Source organism: Schistocerca americana, chromosome 7, assembly GCF_021461395.2.
Source record: "Schistocerca americana isolate TAMUIC-IGC-003095 chromosome 7, iqSchAmer2.1, whole genome shotgun sequence".
Classification (NCBI taxonomy): Eukaryota; Metazoa; Arthropoda; class Insecta; order Orthoptera; family Acrididae; genus Schistocerca; species Schistocerca americana.
The window spans coordinates 545267713-545292269 of NC_060125.1; the positions used below are offsets into that span (position 1 = coordinate 545267713).

Here is a 24557-nt window from a genome sequence, read left to right on the forward strand (position 1 = left end):
AATGGCCGTGCCCTTTCAAAGGAACCATCCCGACATTTGGTTGAAGCGATTTTGGGAAATCACGGGAAATCTAAATCAGGAGGACTGGGCGCAGGTTTGAATTACAGTCCCCCGAATGCGAGTCCACTGTGCTAACCATCACGCCACCTCTCTCGGTGCCATATGTGAAGTAAGGAGCAAGTTGTGTTACGGTATGGGGGTGTTTTTCATGGTCCTCTTATTGTGCTTAATAAACGTTAAATGCGGAAGGATATCAATATATTCTACATAATTTGTAACGCATACAGTAGAGGAACAATTCGGAGACGATGATAGTTTGTATCAGCATGAGAGATCACCTTCTCAAAAGGTAGCGTCTGTGAGGCAATCATTTGGCCGAGCGGTTCTAGGCTCTACATTCTGGAACCGCGCTACCGCTACGGTCGCAGGTTCGAATCCTGCTTCGGGGATCGATGTGTGTGATGTCCTTAGGTTAGTTAGGGTTAAGTAGTTCAAGTTCTAGGGGACTGATGACCAAAGAAGTTAAGTCCCATAGTACTCAGAGCCATTTGAACCATTTTGAGGCAATCATTAATGACATCCCTATAATGGACTCACCTGCCTAGAGTTCCGACCTGAACCCAATGAGGCACCTTTGTAATGAATCAATAAGAATTTCGACTTCACGCCTGACACCCATCTTTTAATATCACTATGTTCTCAGGTTTCGGGTCTTGAGGAAGAATGGGCTGCCATTTCTCCACAAACATTCAGAAACCTCACTGAAAATGCCCCCAGCAGATCCCAAGCCGGCATAAAGCGAAGGGTGCACACACTCCAAATTAATGTCCATTTAAACGAATTATGGAATTAGATTAGGAAATGAGACACTTAAGGTAGTAGATGAGTTTTGCTATTTGGGCAGCAAAATAACTGATGATGGTCGAAGTAGAGAAAATATAAAATGTAAACTAGCGATGGCAAGAAAAGCATGTCTGAAGAAGAGAAATTTTCTAACACCGAGTGTAGATTTAAGTGTCAGGAAGTCTTTTCTGAAAGTATTTTTATGAAGTGTAGCCATGTATGGAAGTGAAACATGGACGATAGACAGTTTCGACAAAAAGAGAATAGAAGTTTTTGAAATGTGCTACTGAAGAATGCCGAAGTTTAGGTGGGTAGATCACGTAACTAACGAGGAGGTACTGAGCAGATTTGGGGAGAAGAGGAATTTGTCGCACAACTTGACAAGGAGGAGGAATCGGTTGATAAGGGCACGTTTTGAGGTAACAAGGAATCACCAGTTTAGTATTGGAGGGAAGCGTGGAGCGTAAAAATCGTAGAGGGAGACAAGAGATGAATACAACAACAACAAAAACAACAATAGTTGTCCGGATGCTTTTCATAAAATAGCGTACATCACTTGCGGCAAGGTGGGCTACAGTACTCCTGCAGCTCCATCAATCCAGTGATTCTGCCTCCACATACCATGCTGGAAAATCTCTGGCAATAGCGCTCGGATATCGCAAGTGGATACTTCAGTGACGATGAAAGTTTGAGTCAGTCCTGGCGATGTCCTCAGGTAGCGTAATGATTATGGCATCTGCTCACAAAAAGGAGGACACCCGGATTTTGTTTCGAGAAATACACATATTTTCAGCTGTCATTAACGGTATGTTCTGTGTCCCGTCCAAACGTGTTACTCAGATTTTATTCTTGTCAAATGAACCACTCTTGATGTCGCGTTTCTCATAGATATTAATTGAGCTTATTTACGTATTCCGATAGCCACTGTAAGGCCTGATATCCCGAGGTAGGCGTCTCTGAAGGTGGCCTTCGTTGTGGAGCGTGGCCACCGCTCTGCTGCGCGGACTTGCCGCTAGAGGCGCCGCGCTCGCGGCCAGGTTTCTGCTGGCGCGGCTGCCCAGCTGAGTTCAGTTCCTTATCAGCACGGGCGCTTCCTGCGCCGCGGCGTGCGTCAGCAGTCAGCACAACAAACCGGGGCCGATGCAGCCGCAGAGGCTGCCGGGCAGACAAAACGCGCCACTTATAAGTCTGACTCACTCGCCATGCGCACGTCCATCTTCTGCCGAGTTACCAGGCGTGCCTGGCATAGCCAAGTTTGGCAACCCGGCCGGACGTAGTAGAAAAACGAAAATAATGAAATGATAATTAAATAAAGACCCTAAGCTGTCGACAGGCGTCGATATACAACGGGGATACTTGAAAATGTGTGCCTCGACCGGGACTCGAACCGTGGAGCTCCTGCTTACATGAAAAACGCTCTATCCATCTGAGCCACCGATGGCACAGAGGATAGTGCGACTGTAGGAATTTACCCCTTGCACGCTCCCTGTGAAGCCCACATTTCCAACTTAATGTCCACACACTACATTCTTTGTGCCCCTGCCCGTTACACTCATTACTCGCGGCAGACAATCTTACCGAGTCCCGTAAGAGTTCGGGCAAAGCGTGTGCATCCAGCACAGAAGGTCAGTGGCCAGTTAGCCTTAACTATATGAAGACGGTATCTGTTCTTTCAGTCATGTTCGAAAGAACAGATACCATCTCCATAAAGGAAAGGAAGGTTAGGGCCGAACTTTCCCGCCGACGACGAAATTATCAGGAATCATATTCTGGGGTAATTTATCATTAAGGAAAACAGTATTCACTGCAGAAAAGCGTGTAATCACACTAATAGCTAGAGTCCAGTCAAGATCATCTTGCAGATATTTTCTTAAGAAAGTAAGGATATTCACAGTAGCTTCAATATATATATATATATATATATATATATATATATATATTCACATATGAAATTTTTTATTAATAGCCGGTCCCAATCCAAAAGCAACTATATTATGAGAAAGGTTGATCTTCACTAATCTTTGTTAAATCTAACTTTGGCACAGAAAGGGGCTAACAAAAATCTTTCGTCACTTACCGTATAAGATCAAAAATCTGTTAGATAGCCAACCATCATTTAAATAAAATTAAAGGATTTCTAAATGACAACTCCTTCTACGAAATAGATGAATTTCTAGGTATAAATTAGTAACCTTAATACTTAAAACAGTTCCACACCAATATGAAGTTTTCGCATTGCTGATTTATGGAACAAGTATTAATCTAATCTAATCTACACGAACCACTGGCCTCTGTCCGTGGTGCGATGCATGTTTCGAGCAACAGATTGTCTGGATTCCGACTTGTACTGGCACAGCCTTCGACCTTGTGTAATAAGAAACGTGATTTATCCGTCCAGGTGATATGTTCCCGTAGATACACTGACCATTTTCGGTGATCTCATGCCTACTACAACGTTAATTGACGATTGTCTTGGACCAACATGTGAAAACGTCTGCTGTCATGTTCCGTGTCGAACAATATGTGACGCTTGTGCACGTACGAGCACTGTGCTCTGTCGTCAGATCTGCCACAGATCGCTGCTTATAGTGCTCTACACAGTGGGAAAGCCTCCGGCCTCCACATTGTCTCATTAGCTGCGGCCGCCCAGTACCCTGCTGTCCACTCGTGGTTTCACTGCCCATCAACCACTTTCCATGATGCTCACGGCAGTAACACGCCAACAGCAGGCCATCTCCACCGTTTCTGAGATTCTCATTCCCCGGTGTGCGGCCATAACAGTCTGCTCTTTGTGTATCGCTTACTAGATTCTCGCTGTTCATACAGTAAAACTGTCTCTTCATGCGTGACGTTTTAATTTATTATTTTCTTACCACTATATTCGCGACACATCTCGCAGACAGCATGCACATGAGTCGCTGAGTATACCTCGAAAAATATATAATTGTACGACAGATAGTTCAGGTTCAAATGGTTCAAATGGCTCTGAGCACTATGGGACATTGAACTTTTTAAAGAGAATGAAACAACATTCGGAAAAACTCCAGCACTACCGCTCGCTTCTTAGGTTCAAATGGTTCTGAGCACTATGGGACTTAACATCTGTGGTCATCAGTCCCCTAGAACTTACAACTACTTAAACCTAACTAACCTAAGGACATCACACACATCCATGCCCGAGGTAGGATTCGAACCTGCGACCGTAACAGTCGCGCTGTTCCGGACTGAGCGCCTAGAGATAGTTCAGGAGACAGGACGACACTGAGCTGCGTTGATATTAAACTGGAGAGTGAAATTCGCTAGAAGTATAGGTGAAAATATGTACAAATACATGTGAAATACATTTGACATGTGTGTACATAGGCCATTTCATGGGTAAAAAGTTCATCCTAAACCACTGGAACGATAAAAACCTAATATGGTAACACATTAGTTACGATGTGGAGAGATGGTTATGTTTGGTTTGTGGGGCGCCCAATTTCGCGGTCATCAGCGCCCGTACAATGTCCCAATTTCTCCATAATTCAATTTTTACACAATCCAAATGTAACCACTGCCACGAATGATGATGATATGATGAGGACAACACAAACACCCAGGACGCGGGTAGAGAAAGTCCCCAACCCGGCCGGGAATCGAACCTGGGACCCCGTGATCCAGAGGTAGCAATGCTAGCCGCTAGACCACGAACTGCGGACAATATGGAGAGAAATACTATGGGCGTAAGAACCAGCAGTCTACTATTGCGATGCGTGTGATAACGTGGAGAGAGAAAGAGGGAGGAAGGGTGGTGAAGGATGAGAGGGACTAGTAAAGGATTGGATACCCAGGTATTTTTTTGTAAGTAACTTTTTAACTGACGGTAACACCGCGGTGCGGAGTTTAGTCAAAAAATTCACGGCTGTAATACCCCATATGGAGAAAATGATCGTTCTATAGGCCACTGAGAAATCGGTCCACATCAAGTCAGTCAATTACATGAAAGGGTACATGTCGAGCCCAGCTTTGTTCCATGACATGACGTTTAGTGAGAGCACATGATCGGCCTCGACACTACAGTCAGAACAGTATTGGCCTCGTAATCATTTGTGTAATCCGTGCTGTAAGGTACATTTTCGGCGCACGTGTCGTTGTAGGAGTTGCAAGTTTGCACCGGCCGCTGTACGGCGTGGCGACGCCTGCTGGACGTTAATAGTGCCATCAATTTGCACAGACTGTCGCGCCGAGGTAAATGGAGCGAGCGGCGGACTACAGTAATTCCGGTGGCCCTAAACTGCGATCGTAACGCGCGCTCAGTTCTCTTCTAATTAGCGCGGGACCCTGTGTTGTTCCAATTAAATCCGGACCAGCGCCGCGGCTCGCCGCAGGCAGTAATAAATTTTCCGTTCAACATTCAAAATGAGCGCTGGATGCCTGCACGCTTGGCGACTAAATATTCCGCCGGCTGCACTTGATGTTACTCAGCGGGCGAACGCGGAAAATGTTGCTGGGCGCAAATACTCCGGGAAATAAATCTTGGCCCGAACGACGTCCTGGTCAAAGAATGGTTAAAATGGCTCTAAGCACTATGGGACTTAACATCTGAGGCCACAAGTCCCCTGTCGTAGAACTACTTAAACCTAACTAAGGACATCACACAAATCCATGCCCGACGCAGGATTCGAACTTGCGACCGTAGCAGCTGCGCGGTTCCGGACTGAAGCGCCTAGAATAGCTCGGTCACAACGGCCGGCGCGTCCTGGTCAGTTTCGGTGTTATCTTGCTCTTTACAAAGGTTCCGCTGAAGCAGTCCTTAGAGCACATCGGGTCACTTTTCCCAGAGTATGTAACCATGCAGTCCAGTACTGTTCTCGCCTATGGACCTTCCACTATTACATACTAGCCCTTTCTCTGTGTCTTCCCCCACGTATGCCTTCGACACATATATTGTACACACGCCGTGTCCCCCTCTCTGTGTGCACATACTCCGTATATGTCTGCCTCATCCTCTCGTCTCTGTCTGTCTCCTCCCCCCCCCCCCCCCGCCCCTTTCTCTCTGTCTCTTCATCTTCTCTTTCTCCTCTATTTGTCCATTTCCTCCATACCCTCTCTCTCGCCATATATTGTTTCTACTCCCTCTGGTTACATCCTCCTTCCCTCTTTCTATCTGCACCTCCCCCTTGTCCTTTTCCACCTGTCCACTAACCCTCTAAACAATCCACTTGCCTCATGCATTTCCCATCCTCTCCTCTCTCTGTCCACTTCCTCCTCCCTCTCGCTATGTCCATTCCTCCTCTATAGACCACAACCAGTCTGCAGCTCCTCTTGTCAGCACAGGCAGCCGCTGCAATACAGTTCAGTAAAGCAGGCCTATTCCACTGCCACAATGTGCATGTCATGCAGGGCAGGCTACGCACAGGGGCTTGAAAAGCATTTACGTGCCCCTGACGTACAGGCCACCTGCAAAGCAGGTTAAAACTACTCTGACACAATACACCTCTCACGCAGGGCGGCCTGCATTTCAGAGTCCAGAAAAACGTTTCCCATAAGATGTTGACTGCCCTACAAAGCAGGTTGATTTGACAGGCCTATACTGTTCCCACTCAACATGCCTGACGTGCTGGGCAACTTATACACCAGAGGGTGGCGAAACTTTTTCCTGCACCTCCGCTCCTATCGGAGGAGAGGTTATAAATCCCACAGTACTAATAGTCGTGAAGCCTACTGTATCTGTGCCAGATTTTGTTGACATCGATCCAGGAGTTTGGGGGAAGATTCCAGATATACACACATACACTCTACGTTATATATGTAACAGATATTTTGATGCACCACAAAATTGTGAAAACTGGTGGTCTTCCAGGCATGTGATGCTGTAAGGAAAGTACATAAGCGGAGCAGAGGCGAATGGAGAATCATTCTAGTGATGATGCCGGCTGCAAATTCGGAAGTACACCGACAAAAACGACTTGCAGAAAGGTCCAACTCTTATGGAGCATCTCCTGGGAAAAAGCGTCTCGGAAGTAATGAAGCCAGTCAGCTGATCACATGTCATGAGCGTCTATGGAAGTGCCTGGACCACAGTGAGACCATGAATAGGCGATGTGTTGGACGTCCATGCCCCATCAAAGAATATGGAGGTTTCTCCACTCTGTGAGGCACGACAGGCGGCAAACTGTGGCAGATATGATGACAGAGTACAGTGCTGGTGCAGTCACAACGAGTGTGGGGCACATTGGTTAGCGTGTAATAAAGACGTGGGCCTACGCAGCACAATCTCTTGTGCGTGCCCATGTTGAGATGGAAGCGGAACTATCGACACTGAACTAGGAATAAATGAATATGTGTTATCTGGTCGGATGAATCACGTTTCTTGTTACACATCATCAACAGTCATGTTTGGATATGTAGTCATTCAAGCGACAAGCGAGACATGGATTTAGACCGGTAGAGGCCGTCTTATTTTTTGTTCTCATGTTAATGATTAAAGAAATATTCGCATCTTCTCAGTGCTATGAGTACTGTTCAGTCGATGTGTATTAATTGCATTCCTGGACACGACTCTCGTCTGAGTAGTGTGTGTGAGAAGTTCTCCTCTTGTCGTGTAATTTCAAATGTGGTTCAGCGGAAACACTAGGCACAAATTTACCCCGCCAGCACGAAATGAAACGTGATGCTTTGATACCACGGACATGACGTACGTTTTCACCTTATATTCCCATTTTTATCAGACGTTAGTCAAGGCCAGGAGACATTATAGATGCAGTCCTATCACGAAAGCCACTTATACATTTCCACTGAGAACGACGTAATGGGTTCTGTTTGGCTGTCCGATATGTGTAAGTATTTACTGTTCTCACTAGGCGATATTAACTAACTGTATCGATGGCACTATGGAAGAATACAAATTTAGGATCAATCTGAACTCTTCCGCTAGCTGCCACGTGGAGTTTGTCAAAGGAAGGATCCATCTGAGATGCCGCGCTTACGGAAACAACATTATTGTCCTTGGGAGGGATTTTTCGGTCTCCCCGAAATGTAGATACTGGAGCGATTTTTTCGACAAGAAAATGGCCACATCATATCCACATACAGACACTAAGGATATCCATGTTGAGCACATTAAACCCAAAGCCGACGTATCCCACCCACGTCCCTTTCATTCTGTGCAAGCACTCAGTCTGTGACGACCTGGATGTAGACGGAACATTAAACTCTCATCTGCCTTCTCTACGTTCGTAATAAATGTGCGGTGCCTGCTATAGCTCTGTTTACGGCTGATAGCGGTCTTATAAAAGTATATAACACGGCAAGGAGACGTTCCGCCGCCGTTATCTTTGTAACTTGCACGACACGCGGTGCAAAACTTTTGAGGGTTCTTGTGTCGGGGGGAGGGCTGGAGGGAGGCGATACTGTAGTTCTGCTTGCATGAAAACCTCTAGCTTAAAGTTGGAATGAGTTCTGTGCTGTTTCACTACCTCTGCACGTTTCAACTAGGAGAGACGTACTTTATTAACAATGCCAATATCACTCCTACTGTCTCACAAACTTCTTGTTACTCAGATCTCATTGTCTTGCGGGCGAAACAGATCTAAAAATATTGATGCTTTTCTTTTTTTTTTGCCTTCATTCCGAAAACGGTTTTGAGGCAGCTGGCTCAAATGGCTCTGAGCACTATGGGCCTTAACACCTGAGGTCATCAGTCCCTTAGACTTAGAACTAGTTAAACCTAACTAACCTAAGGACATCACACACATCCATACCCGAGGCGGGATTCGAACCTGTGACCGTAGCAGCAGCGCGGTTCGGGACTGAAGCACCTAGAACCGCTCGGCAACAGCGGCCGGCTTGATGCAGCTGTCCGCGTAGTTTATCTTGCGCAGCCCTCTTCATCTCTGAATAAATACTGCACCCTACATCCATGCCCTAGTATTACTTTACAATAATTTATGCTCTACACTTTCCTCCATTACAACTGTTTTGTTAAAGTTTTACCACAAATTTCTTTTTTGTACAACTAAATTCAGTGCCTCCTCATTAGTTACCCGATCTACCCATCTAATCTTCACTATTCTTCCCTAACATCACATTGTAAAAACTTCTATGCTTTTCTTGTCTGAACTCCTTAACATCAACATTTCACTTCCACACAAAGCTAGACTCGAGACAAGTACCTTCAGAAAAAACATCCCAAAATTTATATTTGTGTTAGACTAGTGCACCGAGCAGTGCTTTTCAGTTGCTAATCGCGTACGTGAACAATAAACTGATCAGCCGGTACATTGTGACCACCTACACTATAGCCGGCATGTCCACCTTTGCCAAGGATAACAGCGGAGACGCTTCGTGGTGTGGAAGCAATGACGCCTAGGTAGGTCGCTGATGACGCCTAGGTAGGTCGCTGAAGGGAGTTGGCATCATGCAAGTAACTCATACAAGTAACGTAATTCCCGTACAGTCCTGGGACGGAAGCGATGATTTCTGACGACAGGTACAACTGCATCCATGATGTGTTCTGCCGAGTTCAGATCTGGGGAGTTCGGGCCAGCACATCAATTGCAACTCGACACTGTGTCCCTCAAATAACTCCATGCCGGCCGCGGTGGTCTCGCGGTTCTAGGCGCGCAGTCCGGAACCGCGCGACTGCTACGGTCGCAGGTTCGAATTCTGCCTCGGGCATGGATGTGTGTAATGTCCTTAGGTTAGTTAGGTTTAAGTAGTTCTAAGTTCTAGGGGGCTGATGACCACAGCTGTTAAGTCCCATAGTGCTCAGAGCCATTTCAACCATTTCATTTCATAATAACTCCATTGCACTCCTGGAGTTGTGACAAGGTGCATTATCTTGCTAAAACTACCACGCCTCCGAGAAATAAACTACCCGCCATTGAAATTGCTACACCAAGAAGAAATGCAGATGATAAATGGGTATTCATTGGACAAATATATTATACTAGAACTGACATGTGATTACATTTTCACGCAACTTGAGTGCATAGAGCCTCAGAAATCAGTACCCGGAACAACCACATCTGGCCGAAATAACGGCCTCCATACGCCTGGGCATTGAGTCAAACAGAGCTTGGATGGCGTGTACAGGTACAGCTGAAATGTAACGTCCACTGTTCAAAGTGCCGTCAATGCGAATAAGAGGTGACCGAGACGTGTAACTAATGGCACCCCATACCATCACGCAGGGTGATACGCCAGTATGGTGATGAGGATTACACGCTTCCAATGTGCGTTCACCGCGATGTCGCCAAACATGGATGCGACCATCATGATGCTGTAAACAGAATCTTGATTCATTCGAAAAAATGACGTTTTGCCATTCGTGAACCCAGGTTCGTCGTTGATTACACCACCGCAGGCGCTCCTGTCTGTGATGCAGCGTCAAGAAAAACCGCAGCCATGGTCTCCGAGCTGATAGTCCATGCTGCTGAAATCGTCGTCGAACTGTTCGTGCAGATGGTTGTTGTCTTGCAAACGTCCCCATCTGTTGACTCGGGGATCGAGACGTGGCTGCACGATCCTTTACAGCCATGCTGATAAGATGCCTGTCATCTCGACTGCTAGTGATACCAGGCCGTTGGGATCCAGCACGGTGTTCCGTATTACTGTCCTGAACCCACCGATTCCATATCCTGCTAACAGTCATTGGATATCGACCAACGCGAGCAGCAATGTCGCGATACGATAAACCGCAATCGCGATAGGCTACAATTCGACCTTTATCAGAGTCAGAAACGTGATGGTACGAGTTTCTCCTCCTTACGCAAGGCATCACAACAACGTTTCGCCGGCCGGTGTGGCCGAGCGGTTCTAGGCGCTTCAGTCTGGAGCTGCGCTGCTGCTACGGTCGCAGGTTCAAATCCTGCCTCGGGCATGGTTGTGTGTGATGTCTTTAGGTTAGTTAGGTTTAAGTAGTTCTGAGTCTAGAGGACTGATGACCTCAGATGTTAAGACCCATAGCACTCAGAGCCATTTTTTGAACAACAACATTTCACCAGGCAACGCCGGTCATCTGCTGTTTGTGTATGAGAAATCGGTTGGAAACTTTCCTCATGTCATCACGTTGGAGGTGTCGCCATCGGCGCCAACCTTGTGTGAATGCTCTGTAAACGTAATCATTTGCATATCACAGCATCTTCTTCCTGTCGGTTAAATTTCGCGTATGTAGCACGTCATCTTCGTGGTGTAGGAAGTATAATGGCCAGTAGTGTATGATCCTCATAAACGGGTGTATGTGGTCTGAAAACGGTGTATGACACTCCTTTGCCATCGTGGTGGCTTATACGAGCTCTGCTGGACCCATGGATGCCCACGTGAATATTCTCCAGAGCATACTGGAGCCGCCGCCAGCTTGTCTCCGTCGTACAGTTCATGTGTCAGCAACCTGTTCCACTGGAAGACGATGGATTCGCGCCCTGCTATCGATATGATGAAGAAAGTATCGGGTTTCATCAGACCATGCAACGCACTGCCACTGCTCCAACGTCCAGAGCCGATGGTCAAGTGCTCATTTCAGTCATAGTTGCCGGTATCTGGGTATTAACATTGGCACGTGCATGGATCGTCGGCTGCATGGGCCCATCGTTGGGAGTGTTCGGTGCGCTGTGTGTTCAGACACATTTGTACTTTGCCCAGGATTTAAATCTGATGTTTCTTCCGCCACAGTTCGACGCCTGTCGTGCTCTACCAGTCTTCCCAGCCAACCACGACCGAATCTGTAATGAGGTGTGGCCGCTCAATCGCACGACGTGTGGACGTGGTTTCACCTTGGTTTCGCCGCGTGTTGGAGATACTCACCACAGCATTCGTCGCACACCCAACAAGCCTTGCAGTTTTTGAATTACTTAGTCTCCCGGCCATTACAGTCTGGCCTCGGTCTAACCGAGATAGATCGCGCGCGTTCCTCATTCTACGCACTGCAAGCAGTTTCACTGATACGACATGCACTGTGCGTGTGTCTGACTGTGAGTCATTCCTCGCCAGGTGACGCTGTTATCATTTGGACGGGTTTATATCGATAGTAGGTCCGTGGTCATTGTTGATCGGTGTGCATACGTCCTAATCTCTTTTCTCTCCTCTCTCTGTCCATCTTCTCCTCACACCTCTCTTTGTCTATCTCCTCTTCCCCCTTTCGATGTCCGTCTCATCTTTCCCTTCCTCCATATTCATTTCTCCCCCCTTTTCTCCACCTATGCCCATCTATTCCCCCTCCACCAATCTCTGATTCTGAGCCTTGGCTATTGTCATTGCCAAAGAACGTTGATGGAAATTGCAGTCGGTTAAAATGAATAGGTAAATCGGTTCGGATCACTGGTATAAGCTGTACGAGGGACCAGTCCTACTGTTGGATCATTTAAGATAGTAGCTTCAGTGACAGTTTTTGCATAGTTTCCACCTGCAGACGGGTTGAATTACGAAGCTTTGAACAATTCAGATTTCGTAGTAGTATGCTAAACATGAATCGAGAAGTCATGTGTATCACTTTCCTGTTTTCTGTTAAAACCCACGACTTATATTAATGGACTCGTAATCTAAAAACAGAGCTAAATCTGTTATCAAAAGTGTAGATTAAATTTTATTAGGGGCACTCTCCTTTTGTCAGAGGGCTGAACTGGATGCCTCCATGTGTTCTGTGGCTGGGTAGCACAATATATCACTGCTGCAGGAGAAACTGTTGGTCTAATGGTTGAAATGCCCTGCTATCGTAATTGAAACTGACTGTGAGAAACAAAAGGAAACCTTCACAGTATAGCTTAGCACAGAATTCCCTTCTCGCGCTGGGATATAACTACACTATGTCAGTCTCAATGTTCATTAGAACATTGTGTAAAAATTTTGAAATAAATGGATCAAGGGACATTTTTGCAACAATGTTTCTCCTTCACGTAGAATATATATATATATATATATATATATATATATATATATATATATATATATATATATATATATATATATATAGGGTGTCACAAAAAGGTACGGCCAAACTTTCAGCAAACATTCCTCACACACAAATAAAGAAAAGATGTTATGTGGACATGTGTCCGGAAACGCTTAATTTCCATGTTAGAGCTCATTTTAGTTTCGTCCACCTACGCTCAATGGAGCACGTTATCAAGATTTCATACGGGATACTCTACCTGTGGTGCTAGAACATGTGCCTTTACAAGTACGACACAACATGTGGTTCATGCGCGATGGAGCTCCTGCACCTTTCAGTCGAAGTGTTCGTACGCTTCTCAACAACAGATTCGGTGACCGATGGATTGGTAGAGGCGGACCAATTCCATGGCCTCCACACTCTCCTGACCTCAACCCTCTTGAATTTCATTTATGTGGGAATTTGAAAACTCTTGTCTACTCAACCCCGGTACCAAATGTAGAGACTCTTCGTGCTCCTATTGTGGACGGCTGTGATGCAATACGTCATTCTCCAGGGCTGCATCAACGCATCAAGGATTCCATGCGACGGAGGGTGGATGCATGTATCCTCGCTAACGGAGGACATTTTGAACATTTCCTGTAACAAAGTGTTTGAAGCCACGCTGTTACGTTCTGTTGCTGTGTGTTTCCATTCCAAGATTAATGTGATTTGAAGAGAAGTAATAAAAAAGAGCTCTAACATGGAAAGTAAGCGTTTCCGGACACATGTCCACATAACATATTTTACCGGCCGAAGTGGCCGTGCGGTTAAAGGCGCTGCAGTCTGGAACCGCAAGACCGCTACGGTCGCACGTTCGAATCCTGCCTCGGGCATGGATGTTTGTGATGTCCTTAGGTTAGTTAGGTTTAACTAATGCTAAGTCCTAGGGGACTAATGACCTCAGCAGTTGAGTCCCATAGTGCTCAGAGCCATTTGAACATAACATATTTTCTTTCTTTGTGTGTGAGGAATGTTTCCTGAAAGTTTGGCAGTACCTTTTTGTAACACCATATATATATATATATAATAAAAAAATATTTAGCCTACGTCCGTCTGAACATTTACTAGAGTATCGTGTAAAATTTGAAGTAAATCGGTGAAAAATTTTTTGACACTTTTGGTAACAACGCTAGACAGTGACATGTTTTCATATAATGGTATACGAGTAGATAGTTGTTTAAAAATCCGATTTTTCACAGACGCTTTTCTTGCTATGCCAGCCTGCATTTCATATTCCTCTACTTCTGCCATCATCTATTACTCTGCTGCTCAAATAGCTTAACTTGTCTACTAATTTTAGTGCGTCATTTCCTAGGCTAATTCTCTCGGCGTCACACAATTTAATCAGACTGCATCCCATTGCCTTTGTTTTACTTTTGTTGATCTTCAAATTAGGACCTCGTATCAAAATACGATCCGTTGCGTTCAGCTGGGAGGCGGAGTCAGTCTCAAGCCTGGCCGGCATGTTACAGATTGTGTGCATCAAAATAGAATGACGAATGCCTCGAAGGTGACCCATTCTGTTCACACGCAAATCATTCTTACAGTATGTATACAGGTTAGCTGGGAGATCTAACGCACTGCTTTCCGGGCGGGAAGGCGTGGCGGCACCCAGCACGAATCCTCCCGGCGGATTAGTGTCGAGGTCCGGTGTGCCGGCAAGTCTGTGACAGTTTTTAATGCGGTTTTTCATCTGCCTCGGCGAATGCGGGCTGGTTCCCCTTATTTCGCCTGTTAAACTATGTCGGCGATTGCTGCACAAACACTATCTCCACGTACGTGTACACCATAATTACTCTTCCACGCAAACATTGGGGCTACACTCGTCTGGTGTGAGACGTTCCCGAGAGGGTCCACTGGGGCCCGAACCATACAATAACCCTGGGTTCGGTGCGGGGCGGCTGTGGGGTGAGTGGACTGCAGTAGCCTGTTGTGCGTTTGTGAACCACTGAGGATTACGGCGGGGACGAAGACTCTCCGTCGTTTCTAGGTCCCCAGTTCCATACAATACAATACAGTACAATGTTGACTGAATCGGGTTGGTGTGAGGGCAGTAGGGCCAAAGCATGCAAATTAAATTTCGTGACTAAGAATGACAAAAGTCAAACAGAATTTTGTTGATAAGAGGTGTACCCATTAAATTTTAACTATCGCTTCGAAGAAAAAGGATTCCTTTTCTTAAAAAAAAGAAGAAAAAGAAGAAAGGAAAAGAAAGTAATTAAGAAAGCTACACGTCTGCAGTCCAGGTATTCATTTAAATCCTCGCGCCGCAAAACGTCGTCTGCCGCTAGAGGACTCAAAACGGCAGCGCTCATTAGCACTCTGTCCGCCCCTGGTAGCTGAGTAGTCAGTGCGACGGAATGTGACACCTAACGGCTCGGGTTCGATTCCCGGCTGGTCGGAGATTTTCTGCGCTCATGGACATGGGTGTTGTGTTATCCTTATCATCATCATTTCTTCCCCATCGACATGCAGGTCGCCGAAGTGACGTTAACTCGAAAGACTTCCACCAGGCGAACGTTCTACTCGACGGAAGGCCCTAGCCACACGGCATTTCCATTTCCATCACCACTCTGCCAGTGAAATGGTGCGCCACTTTGTCTTTACCGTGCAAGCGTCGTGCTATACTTTACCCGCAGACAAACAAAAAAATTAAGTATGCAACTTTGTGCTCTCGTGGCGGTAAATAAAACTGTATGGATATACAGGGCGAGTCAGCTGCCCCTACCGATGTCGTTTTATGCAACACGCAGTGTTATATTTGGCTTTCACAAACGATAAAACGATGTGCGAGTTTTCCAATCCCTCGCTCGCTAGGCAAAAACTATTTAGTCCTACAGAGAAACGAACAGCACCTTTTTTGTGGAAAATTTAATGTAGTTAAAATTTTATACCGGGATACGTTTTCACTGAAGGCCATAGCTTTCGAGTTATTCACAGAAGTGACCTTCAAACACACCTTCACCCCTATACTCTTTCCTCACCAGTCAGGACTTGTAATATGTTGTTCGTGACACTCCCACCAATCACTAAACAAAAATTTTTGTCTACGCGTACTATCCCCAATATTCGACCATTTTTGGTCTCTATTGATTGGGCTATTACGACAGCAGCATAGTCGGCTATTATCAATTTAAATTATTAATTTAGACTCGCCTATAAGTGTAATGGAAAACGACGTTTTCAAACGTTACGCTAAAAGTAAATATGTTGACAGTTCGATCTAAACTTGATACTTACAAGCACAGTAGTTTTATAGTGAGAAATCCTGACGAATAGAACGCTGTAAGTGTTTATTTTATACTGTTAAAACTGACAAAATTGTGAGTTAAAACTTACACAAACGTCTGTTTTACAATTTGTAGCTGCTCTGCTGTGCTGGTGGCGTAATAAGTGCACTCAACGAAGAAAAGAAGAGGTCGAGTGTGGGGGAAATTATTCGTGCAGTTGCAAGTTCTTGTACACTGGTGTGAGGGAGTGCCATGAACAACGTACTAGAAAACCTGACCGTTGGGGGCTGAGTGTGGGAGTGGAGATGCGTTTGAGACCATCAATTTTTTTACAAAAAGGTCTTGTTGGGCCTAATCGTTTACGTGAAGCGAGAGAGACAATATGAAAATCTCGCGCGTGGTGTTTGAAGGCCAGATGAAACATTGTGGGTTGTATAAAACGACATCGGTTGGACAGCTGAGTCACCATGTATATCAAAGGATTGCATTTCATTACGGCAGTAGAAAACATAAATAGCGCGCTGTGAGCTGAAAGCGAGGCTTTAAATAAAATTACAAGTATGAGAAGAAACGGAGAATTTGTAGCTAGAAGTACGTATTACGATACGTCAGACAGAACTTTTACTATCTGAAAATTTTAGTTATGGTGAACAAAGAGCAGCAGTCAACGTTAAATTGCTAAGAAGGACGTAAATTTCAACAGGAGTTTGTCACACTTCGCAAGAAACGATGAAGCACCTGCCACACTACACAGTCTGAGCAACGTGTCGCTGTTGCATGCGGTTGTGCGATCCTGCCCACGGAGCAACCAATAAAGTCTAGCAAGGTGCGTTTAATTTTCCGACGTGATGAATGTTTTGCTGCTAGACGTATTTCAGCCGCTCGGTTCGCACCGTAGCTGGTCTGACCTAGAGCGCTGTTGGGACAACTTCGTGGTAGACCTCGTCTAATCGTAAAGGAGTCGTAAAACTGAGCGAGCACGTCGCAGGCGAGTCCGCGAAGCGCCATTAAGCACACGGAATAGGCTACTGGGTGCTCTGCAAACGAGACCTAATGCGGCGCTGTGCCGTGTTGACCCGGTCGGGTAAGCTCTCGCAGCGGAACTTGGGTTGGACTTCTGCCCACAAGCTCAAACTACCATACAGCAAGGTCCGTCCATGTTCGCGGCTGTCTACCTGTCAAGAGCACTTGCGCGGTAATGTTTCACAGCAACGAGTTGATGGTTAGGTGAGATAGACTGCCTGCTAATTCTCATATCGTTTTAGTAAGGACGTTAGGAACACTCTTCAAGAAATCCAGAGATGTTTTATCAGTTTATCTCATACGTTATCGAAGCTGAACTTTCGACTGTCGTGAAAATAGCTGGTGTTCCTTATTGATACTATGTGGTCATTATAAAACATTGTTTTTTTTCTTTAAAAAAAAAACGATTCAAATGGCTCTGAGCACTATGGGACTTAACTTCTGAGGTCATCAGTCCCGTAGAACTTAGAACTACTTAAACCTAACTAACCTAAGGGCATCACACACATCCATGCCCGAGGCAGGATTCGAACCTGCGACCGTAGCGTACCTGGAACCGCTCGGCCACTCCGGCCGGCTCTTTTTTTTTTAAAAAAAAAGACTTTACACTTCCGTTAAGCACCTTAAGAACCATTGCAGGTTCTTAATAACTTGCTGGCTATTTACGGGCACTTTATGTTTTATACCAAGCGCAGCTAGTGGAATGTTTATTGATTCTGCCGCCTTATAAACTCAAATATGGCTTGTTGTGTCGTTTTGTTACTAACACATTATTCAAATCTGGATGTTGCAAAATATCATCTCACGTATTCAGATTCGATAAAAAAAACCCGAAGCGACTTAGATGAGACAAGTAATTAAGTATAGGACACAGGGAGTTGCAAATGTTGGGAAGTACCGCAAAAATAGACGAGACATACCGCGCTGCACCTGCTGCCGTTGGCTGGTGCCTGAGCGGTGTAATACTTGCGTTCGAGCAAACGGTGCAAATTTCGACCACGTTTAGTAAATGTGGTCCGTTGTAAACGTGTAAGTTACAAAATTTTCCTCGCTGTAACTAGGTAAAAACTGTTCTTATTTTGTGATTCATTCCTTTTGTCCCTTCTTTTTTGTTTACAGATATTATTTAGTAAAAAAAAACGCTGGTCATTTACTGCTAACGACGCAGTTTCAACGCTTATACATTTATGTGTGACGCAGTACGTTGGGTTTCTGTTCAACTACACTTTGGAGTAAACCATCGGTCACCGTGACACCGTTAAATTAAGCAATAAATCTCACCTCAATGTAAGCACGTAACTGTACAATATAATGAAAAAGAATACTACCTGCCATACGCAACGCGCAATCCCTGAGCTCCATGTGCTAAAGTCGGCCACGTAGGCGTCGAGCCACACCGACGTGGATGCTTCACTTAAATTAAGATAATCAAGTGCGACAGACCGACAGACTCCAGATATATACAGAAGGAACAAATATATCGAGGTGCGGTGTTCGGAAAGTTACAGTGGGCGATTTGGCGAATTTCATGACGTTCGCAAGTAATTTTTATCGTTTATAGTCGCCGAATTATGACCCCGACTTTGGTTTTTCCTGAGCGAACTACTTATTTTTTCTGTAGTACTTCGAAGAAGGTTCTAAGGGAACTTCAACGAGATAACATGTATGTAACTTGATCAAATAGTGTCCAGGTAACAGAGCCGCAAACCAGTGGCCCGCCCCCAGGAGAAGAGGTTCGACAAATGTCTGCCCTTTATACCGAATGTAAGCAAACCCATAACTCAGGCGCGGTTTGTTTGTTTATTACCATGACTTTCATACCAAGTATTCGAAATGTTGAACTTGCGCGTTGCTATACGCTACAAAATGATTCTGGAGGAGCAGTACGGCACGTTGAATTTCATCTGGAGTTAGCAACAACACATATCGCGCTGCAAGGCATTTCATGCCATCGGGAGTCATCGGTGTTTCATAAGAGGCTCCTGCTTTAATTTTTGGCACCGATAAAACTATAGAAGTGTTAAGTGCTCTCAAAATGTTCTCTTAAGAGGGTCTGCGGAATCGGAGGCACATCCGTCATCTTGGTGCCGCTCGACTGCCTTTTGTCCAGTTGGATGTCTTCCAAAAATAACTGCGACAACAGAATATCTTAGGAACTCGAGGTACTTGAATGTCTTTAGATTCCCAGCAAAAAAACAGGAACCAATAATGGGGTTCTTGAATCACAGCACCAAACGTTGATAGACCAAGAGCGTTGTTTTTATCCCCTACTTTGATTCAGCATGGATTTTCAACTAACGATGAATGCACACTGCGAAGTTGGACATGACCATGGTTTGTAAACAGTTCTTCTTCCTGAAACAAAATTTTGGACAGATATGTCGCATCACTTTGCACTTTTCATAGATAACATACGGGGAACTGAAACCAATTTTGGAAGTCGTTCCCATGAAGCTGTAGATGCAGAGAAATATGAAGCGAATGAAGTGCGACGGAATGTAATGTTCACAGAACACTTGTTTAGTCGATCTCTCTCGTAGTTGTGGCCGTGCGGTTAAAGGCACTGCAGTCTGGAACCGCAAGACCGCTACGGTCGCAGGTTCGAATCCTGCCTCGGGCATCGATGTGTGTGATGTCCTTAGGTTAGCTAGGTTTAACTAGTTCTAAGTTCTAGAGGACTAATGACCTCAGCAGTTGAGTCCCATAGTGCTCAGAGCCATTTGAACCATTTTTTCTCTCGTAGTTCTGAGATGCATCTTAGTGGTATTTGTGACGTGTTTTACTGTTGCTAAAATGTGATTCATTTTTATTATCAGTTAATCTTCTTTTTCAATGCCGTATTTTATTCTCCATCCTTCCAGTTTCTAGAACTTTTTTTAATGATCGTTGCAGGGGCGTTTTCTCTGGGGTTTCAGCACATGCGGGTAATTTCGTTTTTGCAGGCTGCAGCTAGAGTCAGCCGAAACGAATAATGCTTATCCCATATTTCATGCGCCGCCCATTGTGAACTGAAAGCGTCGATTTCAAAAAATGATTCAAATGGCTCTGAGCACTATGGGACTTAACAGCTGTGGTCATCAGTCCCCTAGAACTTAGAACTACTTAAACCTAACTAACCTAAGGACATCACACACATCCATGCCCGAGGCAGGATTCGAACCTGCGCGCCTAGAACCGCGAGACCACCGCGGCCGGCAGCGTCGATTTGTTCCCAGTTACAAACAGAACTGATTTTATAGCGGTGTTTGTTAATGTCTGACATCAGTTATGCCTACCATGATAATTGCATAGTTAAAATTATTGCTGATTACTTCTCTACTCTAAACATAATTATGGTAACTAAATTCTTTGTATCTATGATCTAACGGCCCGTTGATTTATTGTTATACACTCCTGGAAATGGAAAAAAGAACACATTGACACCGGTGTGTCAGACCCACCATACTTGCTCCGGACACTGCGAGAGGGCTGTACAAGCAATGATCACAAGCACGGCACAGCGGACACACCAGGAACCGCGGTGTTGGCCGTCGAATGGCGCTAGCTGCGCAGCATTTATACACCGCCGCCGTCAGTGTCAGCCAGTTTGCCGTGGCATACGGAGCTCCATCGCAGTCTTTAACACTGGTAGCATGCCGCGACAGCGTGGACGTGAACCGTATGTGCAGTTGACGGACTTTGAGCGAGGGCGTATAGTGGGCATGCGGGAGGCCGGGTGGACGTACCGCCGAATTGCTCAACACGTGGGGCGTGAGGTCTCCACAGTACATCGATGTTGTCGCCAGTGGTCGGCGGAAGGTGCACGTGCCCGTCGACCTGGGACCGGACCGCAGCGACGCACGGATGCACGCCAAGACCGTAGGATCCTACGCAGTGCCGTAGGGGACCGCACCGCCACTTCCCAGCAAAGTAGGGACACTGTTGCTCCTGGGGTATCGGCGAGGACCATTCGCAACCGTCTCCATGAAGCTGGGCTACGGTCCCGCACACCGTTAGACCGTCTTCCGCTCACGCCCCAACATCGTGAAGCCCGCTTCCAGTGGTGTCGCGACAGGCGTGAATGGAGGGACGAATGGAGACGTGTCGTCTTCAGCAATGAGAGTCGCTTCTGCCTTGGTGCCAATGATGGTCGTATGCGTGTTTGGCGCCGTGCAGGTGAGCGCCACAATCAGGACTGCATACGACCGAGGCACACACGGCCAACACCCGGCATCATGGTGTGGGGAGCGATCTCCTACACTGGCCGTACACCACTGTTGATCGTCGAGGGGACACTGAATAGTGCACGGTACATCCAAACCGTCATCGAACCCATCATTCTACCATTCCTAGACCGGCAAGGGAACTTGCTGTTCCAACAGGACAATGCACGTCCGCATGTATCCCGTGCCACCCAACGTGCTCTAGAAGGTGTAAGTCAACTACCCTGGCCAGCAAGATCTCCGGATCTGTCCCCCATTGAGCATGTTTGGGACTGGATGAAGCGTCGTCTCACGCGGTCTGCACGTCCAGCACGAACGCTGGTCCAACTGAGGCGCCAGGTGGAAATGGCATGGCAAGCCGTTCCACAGGACTACATCCAGCATCTCTACGATCGTCTCCATGGGAGAATAGCAGCCTGCATTGCTGCGAAAGGTGGATATACACTGTACTAGTGCCGACATTGTGCATGCTCTGTTGCCTGTGTCTATGTGCCTGTGGTTCTGTCAGTGTGATCATGTGATGTATCTGACCCCAGGAATGTGTCAATAAAGTTTCCCCTTCCTGGGACAATGAATTCACGGTGTTCTTATTTCAATTTCCAGTAGTGTATATAGGGTGGTCCATTGATCGTGACCGACCGGGCCGAACATCTTACGAAATAAGCGTCAAACTAAAAAACTACAAAGAACGAAACTTGTCTATCTTGAAGGGGGAAACCAGATGGCGCTATGGTTGGCCCGCTCGATGGCGCTGTCATATGTTCAAAAAATGGTTCAAATGCCTCTGAGTACTATGGGACTTAACATCTATGGTCATCAGTCCCCTAGAACTTAGAACTACTTAAACTTAACTAACCTAAGGACATCACACAACACCCAGACATCACGAGGCAGAGAAAATCCCTGACCCCGTCGGGAATCGAACCCGGAAACCCGGGCGCGGGAAGCGAGAACGCTACCGCACGACCACGAGCTGCGGACGCTGTCATAGGTCAAACGGATATCAACTGAGTTTTTTAAAAATAGGAACCCCATTTTTATTACATATTCGTGTAGTACGTAAAGAAATACGAATATGTTGGTTGGACCACTTTTTTTTGTTTTTTTTTTGTTTTGTCACAGATGGCGCTGTAACAGTTACAAACATATGGCTCACAATTTTAGACGAAGAGTTGGTAACCAGTAGGTTTTTTAAATTAAAATACAGGACGTAAGTATGTTTGAAGATTTTATTTCGGTTGTTCCAATGTGATACATGTACCTTTGTCAACTTATTATTTCTGAGAACGCATGCTGTTACAGCGTGTTTACCTGTAAATACCACATTAATGCAATAAATGCTCAAAATGATATCCGTCAACCTCAAAGCATTTGGCAATACATGTAACGACATTCCTCTCAACAGCGAGTAGTTCGCCTTCCGTAATGTTCGCACATGCATTGACAATGCGCTGACGCATGCTGTCAGGCGTCGCCGGTGGATCACGATAGCAAATATCCTTTAACTTTCCCCACAGAAAGAAATCCGGGGACGTCAGATACGGTGAACGTGCGGGCCATGGTATGGTGCTTCGACGACCAATTCAACTGACATAAAATATGCTATTCAATACCGCTTCAACCGCACGCGAGCTATGTGCCGGACATCCATCGCGTTCGAAGTACATCGCTATTCTGTTACGCAGTGAAAATCTTGTAGTAACATCGGTAGAACATTTAGTAGGAAATCAGCATACATTGTACCATTTAGATTGGTAATGATAAAATGGGTGCCAATTATCCTTCCTCCCATAATGCCGCACCATACACTAACCCGACAAGGTCACTGTGTTCCACTTGTCGCAGCCATCGTGGGTTTTCCTTTGCCCAATAGTGCATATTATGCCGGTTTACGTTACCGCTGTTGGTGAATGACGCTTCGTCGCTAAACAGAACACGTGAAAAAATCTGTCATCGTCCCGTAATTTCTCTTGTGCCTAGTGGCAGACCGTACACGACGTTCAAAGTCGTCGCCATGCAATTCCTGGTGCATAGAAATATGGTACGGGTGCAGTCGATGTTGATGTAGCATTCTCAACACCGACGTTTTTGAGATTCCCGATTCTCGCGCAATTTGTCTGCTACTGATGTGCGGATTAGCCGCGACAGCAGGTAAAACACCTACTTGGGCTTCATCATTTGTTGCACGTCGTGGTTGACGTTTCAAATGTGGCTGAACACTTCCTGAATCCTTAAATAACGTAACTATCCGGCGAACGGTCCGGACACTTGGATGATGTCGTCCAGGATACCGAGCAGCATACATAGCACACTCCCGTTGGGCATTTTGAACACAATAGCTATACATCAACACGGTATCGACCGTTTCGCAATTGGTACACGGTCCATTTTAATACGGGTAATGTATCACGAAGCAAATACCGTCCGCACTGGCGGAATGCTACGTGATACCATGTACTTATACGTTTGTGACTATTACAGGGCCACCTATCAGAAAGCGAAAAACGTGGTCCAATTGAAACATGTTTACTTTCGTACAACACGAATATGTAATAAAAATGGGAGTTCCCAATTAAAAAAACACAGTCGATATCCGTTTGGCGTATGGCAGCGCCATCTAGCGGGCCAATCATAGCGCCATCTTGAAGCTAGACAAGTTTTGTTCTTTGTAGTTTTTTCGTTTGATGCTTATTTCGTAAGATATTCGGCCCAGTCACGATCAATGTATTACCTTATATATATTTGCGGTGATGGTGGCGTCACTATACTCATAACTTTTTAATAACTTGCTCTAAAATGTCCAAAAACGTGATTAGCACAAACTGTTGTATGTCATAACTTGGCACTCCAAGCATTTAAGTTGAATCTTCGCATATACGTTGTTATGCCAAGTGCATCTAAACGGTTTTTCCCACATTGTTGTGTGAAGGATCATTTGAAATTTGGCTTCCAGGGAAGTATAGGAACACGTAGTGCAATTCGACCCTGCGCTGACCCTGCGGCTTACATTAGAAGATAGGTTGAGGAAATGAAAAAATTGCTCTCAGCACTATGCGACTTAACTGCTGAGGTCATCAGTCGCCTAGAACTAATTAAACCTAACTAACCTAAAGACATCACACACATCCATGCCCGAGGCAGGATTCGAACCTGCGACCGTAGCGGTCGCTCGGCTCCGGACTGTAGCGCCCAGAACCACACGGCCACTCCGGCCGGCGAGGAAATGAAAACCTACATTTGTATATTTAGAGAAAGCTTTTGAATACGTTGACTGGGATACACTCTTTGAAGTTTTAAAGGTAGCCGGAACTATTCATAACCTGCAATGAAAATTATTCATAACATGCA

At 45.7% G+C, this 24557-nt stretch overlaps 1 protein-coding gene across 1 annotated transcript in view; it reads right to left on the reverse strand.

Annotated features, from left to right (window-relative positions):
* LOC124623076 (AT-rich interactive domain-containing protein 1B-like) overlaps window positions 1-24557 on the reverse strand; it is a 56660-nt gene that overhangs the window by 25321 nt on the left and 6782 nt on the right. The window contains exon 2 of the mRNA XM_047148868.1: window positions 1753-1998. Coding sequence (XP_047004824.1) covers window positions 1753-1998 — 246 coding nt within the window. The remainder of the gene's footprint in view (window positions 1-1752; window positions 1999-24557) is intronic.